The sequence below is a fragment of the Prorops nasuta genome, unplaced genomic scaffold (assembly GCF_024137725.1).
Source record: "Prorops nasuta isolate Cenicafe-Biocafe unplaced genomic scaffold, Cenicafe_Pnas_1.2 PNAS00001, whole genome shotgun sequence".
Lineage (NCBI taxonomy): Eukaryota > Metazoa > Arthropoda > Insecta > Hymenoptera > Bethylidae > Prorops > Prorops nasuta.
The window spans coordinates 10,036,702-10,047,199 of NW_027116798.1; the positions used below are offsets into that span (position 1 = coordinate 10,036,702).

At 38.1% G+C, this 10,498-nt stretch overlaps 2 protein-coding genes across 2 annotated transcripts; both read right to left on the minus strand.

Moving 5' to 3' along the window:
* Positions 1–770: 770 nt before the first annotated feature.
* On the minus strand, positions 771–2,153 carry LOC136785856 (uncharacterized). Its single transcript, XM_066747172.1, has one exon. It carries the CDS (start codon positions 2,151–2,153, stop codon positions 771–773), a length of 1,383 nt encoding a protein of 460 aa, XP_066603269.1.
* Positions 2,154–2,213: 60 nt separating this feature from the next.
* On the minus strand, positions 2,214–5,128 carry LOC136785864 (uncharacterized). The gene is made up of 4 exons (XM_066747187.1): positions 4,942–5,128; positions 3,399–4,876; positions 2,649–3,335; positions 2,214–2,588 (listed from the first exon to the last, which is right to left on the minus strand). The coding sequence occupies exons 1-4, from the start codon at positions 5,126–5,128 to the stop codon at positions 2,214–2,216; spliced, it is 2,727 nt and encodes a 908-aa protein (XP_066603284.1).
* Between the last annotated feature and the right edge of the window lie 5,370 nt (positions 5,129–10,498).

Sequence of the window (10,498 nt, forward strand, 5' to 3'; positions counted from 1 at the left end):
GGTAACAGGACGACCTGAAGAGTCCCAGGACGCCCGAGAGAGGAGGTGGTAACCTGAAGAGTCCCAGGAAACCAGGAAAGAGAATAGACAACCTGAAGAGTCCCAGGAAGCCAAGAAGGAGGAAGTTAAGCGACCTGACGAGTCCCAGGAAGCTTGAGAAGGAGAGATGACAACCTGAAGAGTCCAAGGATGCCGTAAGGCAGGGTAAAGATAGACCCTGATACGACCCGAAAGCAAGGGCTAAAAAGGGAGTTTACAAAATTGCGAGAGACTCCGTTGAATCTCTTTTCTCGCGGTTTTAAGTATAGCTATGCGAGCTACCCCATCCACCCCAGGGACTAGTTTAAGAATCCGCCCCAAGGTCCACATGCGGGGGGGTTGTTGGGTACTTTGATCAGGACCAAATCTCCTTCACCAAATTCCGAGTTCGTGTTCTGCCATTTTGGCCTATTCTGCAACGTGTGGAGGTATTCGAAAGACCACTTCTTCCAGAATGTTTCGGTGATTCTAATCACGTTTTGCCAACGGTTTAATGACGATTCGCGTAAATCCAATGTGGAAAATTCCGGGGGAGAATTTAACGCCCGACCTGACAAGAAATGCCCCGGAGTGAGTACGTCCAACGACTCAGGATCATCATGTAACAGCGAAATAGGCCGTGAGTTGAGGCAGGCCTCAATCTTGGTCAGCAGTGTGGTCATTTCCTCGAAATTAGGCACGAAATCTCCGATGGAGCGCTTCAGGTGGTGCTTGATACTTTTTACAGCACTTTACCAAAGACCACCCCAGTGGGGTGTGGCGACCGGGATGAATTTCCACTCGATTTCGCTGAGGGAATCCGTTGTCTGAGTGCGGGCGGGTTCTAGAGCGCATTGGTAGGCGCGATTGAGTTCTGCGTCCGCTCCTTGAAAGTTAAGGCCGTTGTCGGAGTACATAAAGGCGGGTTTTCCCCGACGAGAGATAAACCGGGACAGCGCGGCGAGGAAGGCCTCGGTATCCAGTCGAGAGACGAGTTCCAAGTGAACAGCACGGGTAGATAGACATACGAACACTGCCACGTAGCATTTTATGGATTTTGCATTACGACCGTGATGTAATTTCACCAGAAAGGGCCCGGCATAATCTACTCCGGTGTGTTCAAAAGTAAAACTGCGAGAAACCCGAGCGGCAGGAAGTGAACCCATGAGTTGGCTACCGAGTTTAGCGCGTTCGCGAACACACGTGATGCATTTGTGAACGCATGACTTTACTAGATTTAGCGCATTCATGACCCAAAACTTTTGTCGCAACGTGGACAAAGTCAATTGGAGTCCCCTGTGAAGTGTATCTAGGTGGGTTTGCCTAATGAGTGTGGCAGTTGTGTGGCAATCCGGTAGAATAATGGGGTGTTTCATCTGTTCAGAAATTTCGGCGTTCCGAAGCCGCCCCCCTATTCTTAAGATTCCTTGTGAATCAATGACCGGATGTAAGGAAAGAAGCTTTGACCGCGACGGTATACGTGACCCATGATTCAAGGCTGAAAGCTCGGCTGCGAAGTGTGTCCGTTGAACAACCTGTACTATAGCGACTATAGAATCGCGAAACTCTGAAACAGACAGGAGGGAGTCCTCCCATTGGCCGGTTTTCCTGGTCCGCTGGACAAATCGAAGAACATAGGCCATAACTCGGACCAGTTTAGACCAAGACGAAAACTTATCAAAAAACCAACACTTAGTTGTGTCTAGTTGAGCGGTTAACGCTACCTTCCGACTTTCTTCCGCGGTTTCAAAGACCTGAACGGGACTTGCGGGGTGCTCACGGAGAAAAGCAGGCCCATGCCACCAAAGTGAGTCCTCTGATAACTGTTGAACACTGGTTCCTCTTGAGCACAAGTCTGCAGGATTCAACTTAGTGGTTACATAATGCCAGCTGGCTTCCGGTAAATGCGTTTGAACATACGAAACGCGATTGGCCACAAACGTCTTCCAATGGACGGGTTGCTTTGCTGTCCAAGTTAACGCGACCTGTGAATCCGAGTAACACCGAATCGCATCACAATTCCCGACCAAGCTTGCCTTGACGTGAACCAACAACTTGACTAGAAGTGCGGCTGCAAACAACTCCAACCGAGGTATTGAAGTGGTCTTAATCGGCGCGACCTTTGTTTTGGACATTACTAAATGTACCGAAAGATGACCGTTTTCGTCCGTGAGACGTTCGTAAGCGACTGCACCTTAGGCCAGCTCTGAGGCGTCGCAGTATCCGATTAATTCGCGTTTTCTAGTAGTAAGTGATCGTCCAGTCCACCGTGGAATGCTCAAAGCATGTAAGTCGCAGAGCTGCTCATAGCACTTGAGGCACTTGGACTGAATAGGCTCAGGAATCTCTTCATCCCAAGAGAGTTTGAGTAACCAGGTGGATTGCATTAACTGCTTTAAAGTGATGACTAAGGGAGAGATCCATCCCAATGGATCAAAAATCTTAGCATTCTCTGATAAGAGCATGCGATTGGTTAGTACACCAATAGATGAAGGAGTAATACGGAAGCGAAAGCTATCATCCCCGTGATCCCAATATATGCCCAAGACTTTACTTGACCCAGCAGGATCCTCAAAGAAAGAGTGCGGCTCGGTAGGTTCAAGCGGGGAAGTCCCCGGTTGATTGAATGCCCATTTGCTCAAGGAGAAGCCCCCTTTCGCTAGTAGAGCGATGAGTTGTTCCCTGACCGAACTGAGTTGTTTTAAGTCATGAGCCCCGAAAAGTATATCATCTATGTATGTAGAATTTAACAAAACATCCTGTGCGAGAGGGAAGTCAGCCCCGTCCGTGGAAGCTAATTCGCGCAAATCTCGCGAGGATAAAAAAGGTGCCGGTCCCGTACCGTAGGTCACCGTGTTGAGTTCGAAAGCCTGAAGCTCACCGGAATCAGTCTTCCATAAAATGTTCTGACACTTGCGGTCCTCAAAACGCACAAGAATCTGTCGATACATTTTAACAATGTCCGTCACGCCAACATATTGAAAGGCACGCCAATTCATTAGGATCCGCGTGATGTCCTGCTGGAGCTTGGTTCCAATGAATAATGTGTCGTTAAGCGATACGCCCGTAGATGTTTTAGAAGATGCGTTGAATACAACGCGAATCTTTGTCTTCTGGTTCTCGATCTTAAAAACTGCATGATGAGGCAGGAAGACGCGAAAATCAGAGTTCATAGGAACAGGAGACATATGTCCTAACAATTGATACTCCTGTAAGAATTGAGAATAGCTTTCAGCTTGTTCTGGAGAGGTTTCCAATCGCCGAAGTATTCGGGTTAAAGTTTTCTCTGCTACCCGAGAGGAAGAACCTAAGCTGTGCTTTTCGATGTCGGATCGAAAAGGTAAAGCAACGACAAAACGACCTGAGGGGGTGCGTGATACCGTATTCACAAAATGTTGTTCACAGAGGGAGTTCTCTGTGGACATGGGTTTGACTTCTGGAATTTCTTCCAGTTCCCAGAAGTCGCGAAGAGTTTTTTCCACCTCAAAGCAATGATGCACCGTGACAGTATGAGAGTGACCCGTCTTGGGTACGACCCCAGCTACGATCCACCCGAAAATAGTCCGCTGGGCAAGCAACGTATAATCAGGAGAATGCATGTACGCGCCTTCCATCAATGCTGCAAGATAGTCTGCGCCAATAAGCACGTCAATTGGAGCCCTGGTTGACGCGAAGTTATCGGGCAGATCAATTTCGCTGAGTGCTGGAAACGACGACGGAGAATAAGTCGGAGGCATATATTGAGTAATCCTTAATAAGATCAATGCAGTTATGTCCAACGATACACCGTGTCGTGATAGAGAATGAAGCGTAATCTGTACCTCTGCGCGAACGTATTGAGCCGAATTCAGAGAGACGCCATGAATGGTCGCGTTGACGCGTTTTCGTGATACCCGTAGTTGCTGAGCTAGATTTTCCGAGATAAAGGAAGTTTCTGAACCCGTGTCCACTAAACCGAGGACTATAATACGAGAACCGTCATGAGCGTCAATTCTGGCAGAGAAAGTGGCCAATAGACCTGATGGTGTGTCGGAAACACTGAGATGTGTTGTAGTATTCGAGCTGGAGGGTTCGGGCTCGGAAGCGGAGTTGACTGCGGGGGTAGTCCCCCGTGCCTTGCTTCCCCTGGTTCCAGATTTGTCAAAATGCAGTAGAGTATGATGCAATTTACTACATTTCCTGCATCGTGACGAGGATGAACAATTGGAGCAACTGTGTCCGGGTCTCAGGCAGTTGAAGCAGAGGTTCTGTGAGAATGCGAACTTCGAACGAGCCTGAGGGGTCAATGCAAGGTAGTCATTGCACTGATACAAGAAATGGTTACTACCGCAGTGGGCACAACCAGTACTATTCACACTCGTAGCGTGTGACTTCAAGGATATCCCAGATTCCTTTTTGGAAGTCTTAGGTTTGTTACCTAAGGATTGCAAGGAGTTAATATGACGCGTTAGAAACTCAGAGAATTGAATGAAAGTGGGATAATCCTTGCTGCTTCCCAGGTACATCTCCCAGGCCAAACGAAGGGTGTCATCCAGTTTGTTCTTCAGCGAATGAACAATTATGGGATCCCATTGATCGACGCCATATCCCATAGTTTTAAGGGCGTTGAGAGCAACCGTAACTGAGTCCCTAACTTCTTTCAGAACCTTAAAATTGTCACCCCGAAGCGTGGGTACTTGCGAGATCTGATCTAAGAACGTATCCGTGATCATCCGTTTGTCAGTGTACCGAGCTACCAGAGTGTCCCATGCTATCTCATAGTTCTCGGAGGTGATCGCTAAAGATTTAATGACCGTAGCTGCTTCTCCTTGCAGACAGGATTTTAGATAATGAAACTTGTCCCGACCGGAGACATACACTTTGTCGTGAACAATGGAACGGAACGGAACGTTTCATAAAAGTTGTTCCGTTTTAAGTAATCACCGGAAAACTTCGGTAAATCGATAACTGGAAGCCTAATGTGGTTTATTTCGGCTGAAGGTGCAGTGGGACCTGATGCCGACATTACCTGATTGGATCGAAGTTCATCTAGATGTCCTAGGATGAATTCTTCCGCGTCATTATGGGCATCAAGAGCCGCTTGATACCAGCTATCGGTTACGTACTCCATTTTAGCTAATTCGGCCGGTTTAGTGTGAGTAGTGATCTTAACGTGAGTTTTATGCAACACTTTAAGCCACTTCTCTACGGCTGCAAACCTATCCTCCAAGAAGGGAAGGGTGAAATTGTGAACTCCACGCTTCTTAACGTTAACGACCAACCGAACGAATTATCCCGAATCATGGGCACGTAATTGATGGCTTCTAATAATTCCCCTGAGCTAGCCATTTTTGAAACCCTATTCCAGAACAAAACCACAATCCAAAACACAGCCCGGAATGCCCACTCAGGAACACTGATGCACTCCGAACGTTTTTTGCCGGAAATCCGGCTCGAAGGACCAAAAATTTGTGCGAAACAATGTCCCAAGAGAGCTCCGAACCTGTGGTCAGAAGGGAAGGTCTTATTCTAGAATAAAATATTCAAAGCCAAGGTAATAGGCAAAATGAGTTTTTTATTTAAATAAATAAAAATATACAAAATTTACAATATATTTTTACAAGAACCGCTAGACTAAAATTATCGACTTTCTAGGGAATTTGTTCGTCAACTTCTAGGGAACTTCGGTAGACGAAGATTCCCAAGAACCCCAGAAACCAGAATTCCCCAGAAAGGAACACGGACTTAAAAGGGTACGGACTACGGCTACAATTTGCAGAACGGTCTAGTAATTTTTGTGCCAAGAGGTTGGCAACAAAAATGATATCACGAAAAATTCATAGATTGGAAAGTAGAAGCTGAAGGTGCCATATTGTTTTAAGTATGTGTTAGTAATATGTGTAAATGAAGTGGGTTATGAGAGTGAACAAAAATTTTTGGAGTAAAATGATTAATTGCAAATTACAACAATTATAGATAAACAAAAATGGATCAGATGAGTTATTTTATTTTTTCAGTTTATGTATCTATTATTATATAAAATGTAAGATTTAGGGCAAATTTCTTTGTTAAAAGATTTATCAATTTTATAGGTACTCTAGTTGAGGATCACATAAAAAATTCTTCAGCTTAAAGGAACGATATATAAGCCTATAAAATTAAATTCTGTATTAATTTTTTAGGTAGGTAGACAGATATTATCCTTTTAGTGCTCCTTCTGAATGTATATCATTATTGCATGATAATTTGCTCCCTTTTTCATATTTTCAGATAATTGGGCATTGCAAAAAAGAATTTGATACTTGATGAAACAATATAATGTCCTGAATAGAAAGAACAAGAATAAAATAATTAAATATATGAAAGTATTAAGAGGTCTAGTTGAAAAAAATTAGGACATTTTTTATATAAAAGTCCTAATTTTATATTAAAAAGGTTATTTTAAACAACACATTCTGTCTACTATGAAGCGGTGCACTCAGTACTTACAAAGAATATGGAAATTTTTTATGACGAGTAATCAATTGAACATCCTAAGTATTTATAGGTATTGTTTTTGTGTATAAAGTTTACGCCTTTACAATTTTTGTGTTTAACACATACTATATTTTGCAATACTTTTATTATAATTTCTATATCAAAATAGACATGTGTTTCGTCAATCTTCTCTGAATTATATATGGGCCATGCAAGTTTTCAATTGATGAAAGGACATTACTTCATATATATGAAATTAAAGCCAGTCTACGAAAAGGAGTAAATAAAACAGTGTTAAAAGGTAAAGCTTACGCATGCCCCATTTTTCAAACCAAAAGTTATATAACATTCAAACTATATTAATAGGTATAAAGATTCTAAAAAGCAACTGTACAGTGTGCTTCAACAGATTTATGGATTTGTAAGTATATACTAAAAATACCAAACCAATTTCTTTATTTCATTATTTTTGATTTGTTTTTACTATTTTCAGCTCAGTGATGTGCCAGAATATGAAAGCAAAACATGAAATATAGAAAGGCGATGGGATAAAAAGAAGTAATTTAGTTGCTAGAGGAATAATGAGTTTTTATTATAAATGATAATGACATATCAAAGCAAAAACACGTTTTTGGAAGCAAATATGATTCACTGCAAATCAATGGCAACTATCTTTATAAGTGATAGTACCAAAAACACATTAGATAAGTTATTTTCTATTACTCTATTAATGTGTCAATTATTAGTAAGATTGTTAAAATGCAGAACGAATGTCTTTGTTCAAAATACTCCTATATTTCACAGATTATCTGAAGAAGTTGAATTTATGCAATTTCAGAAGTTTAAAATAAATCATAACATACACTTTACAAAAGTGAAGCAACGAATCGAATAGAAATAGAAGGCATGAAATAAAATGGAGAATAATTTATGCTTAACATAAAATTAAAATAATTATTATCCTTAGTGAAACTAGATTTTGGAGAAATACTGAGGGGTAATAAGTAGTAATAAGTATTTTAAAGTGTTTGAAGAAATACTGTTTATTCATTTGAAATGTTAATTTATAGGTATTGTTATTCATTTTGGATAAAGTGGTTCATAAATAAAACTGAATAACAGGAATGTATGAGTATAAACAATATAAAATAAATGCAACTGATGTGGCTTCAAAAGTTGCATGTAGAAGGAAAACAGAATATTGAAAATACAATTAGTTATAAAATTATGTGAGATAGCAAAATATACGGTAAAAGAATACTAAAATATGCTTCCACAGTAATATATATTTTTTATATTGTATCACTTTAGAAACTTATTTATTTATTTTTCTTCTATTGTTTTTTTACGAAATGGCAAGAAGTTTCTGAATGAGGTAATTAAAGTTTATAAAACTAATTTTTTTATTTTTAGAACTCTCTTTCATTTGCTCTTGGTTTATTATATTATATATAAGTACAGAGTATGTCACCAAAGCCGCACCAGAGATGAAACAAAAATTCATTTATCTTCATACATATTATAAGAGACATTAATTTGTTATACATGATGTTTTTGAAGCTCCTTTGTATATTTGCAATCAAAAAGGGCTTATAACAAAAATTAAAAATTTGTATAGGTACACAAATAAATGAATTTTAAAGTTTTCCCTGTGGTGCGTTTTCAGTGATTCACCCTGTATATACGTATATTATTCATGACTGTATTTATTAGAACTTAAGTGAATAATTTGCTTTAAAAAAAGTTAGCTGTGCAAATGAATTGTCTAACTGTATCAAAACAAGTTTCTGAAAAAAGTCACATTAGGAATTAAACGTTTGATTATCAGATAGAATTGTATTTTCTTATAATTAAAATTTTTGCTTTAAAAGGGTGTTAATTAAAAAAAGAGTTTGAAACTATTACAACTGAAAATGTGCAAAATATTCATGTGCATTATTAATTTATTTCATAATTATGAAATAATAATTACATTTACATATAATATAGTAAAAAAGTAAAATTACAAGACAGAAAAATCAACCTTTGAAAAATAAAAGGAAAACAATATTCAGATATTAATTTCAATAAACCGCGGTTATTATACAGGGTGTACTATACTTAAAACAAAACCAGATGTAATGTTTATCTTCCAATTGTAAGAGTTATCATTTTATTCAGTAAACCTCTTTGAAATTCTTCTTTATTTACATTTTAGAGCTATTATCTGAAAAAAATTAATATTTGTTATATTTACAGAGGTAAATAAATACACGGTTTGTTTACATTCATTCTGTGCATCATTTGAATTGGTACACCGTGTATTATCAATGTTCACACACACACACAAAGTAATATATAACTATTATTTTTCACCTCTGCTCTTCTCTATAAACATACATACATTGGTTACATATTTATTTGAAATTTTTTATTAATCTATTTAATAATTATAAAAAGATGGATCATTTGAAGAAAAAGATATGTGAAAGAAAAATATGGTTATTTAATGAATATCGATATCACATAACCAAGACGAAAAATGGAAGAAGGTAAAGTTTTATCATTCTTCACAACAAAATCAAAGTTTATAAGTATATTAAACAAATATTTATTTTTCACCTTAAGATATCTAAGCTGCATAAAATATGCACAACTAGGTTGCAAAGCTCACGGTATATATTATAATCATGAGTTTAAAAGTTCAAAAGAACCACATAATCATGAGCCAGAAAGAGAGAAAAATAAAAAATTATTATATTATAAAAATATGTTAACAATTGCAAAAACAAGAGGAACAAAACCGAAAGATATATACAATGCAGCAATAATGAAGTAATAATATATGTTATTTGTATAACTGGTATTTATGTCGTAGAGTTAAGTTTTATAATTAATATTCCTTTTTTTTATATTTAACAGTCAGCCAGAAATTCAAAATATTATTAGTTTTCCCTCCAGTCGACGAACGATTCAACGATACGTGAAACAATCACAAAATATACATAATATTAAACTAAAAGATAAGACATTGAAGGAACTAGCAGAGAGTTTAATTAAAAATAAGGCAATATTACAGTGTACGAATAATAATAAAAATTATGAAATAAGCGTTAAAATTATTGAAAAATTAAATAATTATAGTCTGATTTTTTATGATAAAAATTTCATAAATAATATAAATGGTGATATCTTGTTCGTTGATGGAACGTTTAAATGCGTTCCTCAACTAAAAGATAAAAACCTACAGTTAATAACTGTGTTGCTAAAGGTTGATAATGATTCTGATAAAGTTCGTACATAATTTACTTATATATATATATACACTATGACATTATTTCTTATTTATATATATATATATACAGGGTGTAACGAGACTACCGCATTATCTGGCAACTGGAGGTTCGGGGTGACAACCCGAGTGCACATGCAAAATTTCGTTCGAATCGTTCGAGGGGTTTAAAAGTTATTCGCGTTTAAAAATGTCCCTTTTTCGGTCCTTTTCGAACGACTTTAAAGGCACAATGCAGAGTAGAGAAAGTGAAGAAACAATAGACGAACACCCCGCGAGAAAGGAACAATTATCGATCGCGCGCTATGATACTTTTGCTATTTATTTATTTAATTTGGCTATTAGATTCATTTCAAAATAGGCAAATCCTCTTCATTACAATTTCAATTCAATTCAGTACAAGTATCATTGACTGAATTGATGGAAAGAGCGAGTTGTCGCAATGAAACGGAAAGTATCAGAAGCTAAGAAGTCGCGCTAGCGCACTGATTCACTAATAGGCCTTGCATAAAGGCATTCTCTTCCTACTAACGAAGCTAAAGGGAATGATGTAAAATCAATGCATTGATGATAGAGAAAATGAGACTTACCGATTTAATGTTCACCATTTTCTTTTACACCGGAGTTGTTGGAAAAGCTTCAAACTGGCTCCTCGATGTTTTCCAGAAAGCACTATCACTGATTTTACTTTTAAACACTCGTGAATTTAATGAAATAGGTATTAACCTACGTTTTCTCACAACACTGGTTATT

Bases quoted from the DNA above. Each gene is read 5' to 3' on its own strand.
- LOC136785856 (XM_066747172.1), bottom strand. From the start codon at position 2,153: ATGTCCAAAACAAAGGTCGCGCCGATTAAGACCACTTCAATACCTCGG.
- LOC136785864 (XM_066747187.1), bottom strand. From the start codon at position 5,128: ATGGAGTACGTAACCGATAGCTGGTATCAAGCGGCTCTTGATGCCCAT. The intron at 4,877-4,941 runs GTGATTACTTAA...TTCACGACAAAG, and splicing joins CGATTTACCGAAGTTTTCCG to TGTATGTCTCCGGTCGGGAC. The intron at 3,336-3,398 runs GTATCACGCACC...GACATCGAAAAG, and splicing joins AACAACATTTTGTGAATACG to CACAGCTTAGGTTCTTCCTC.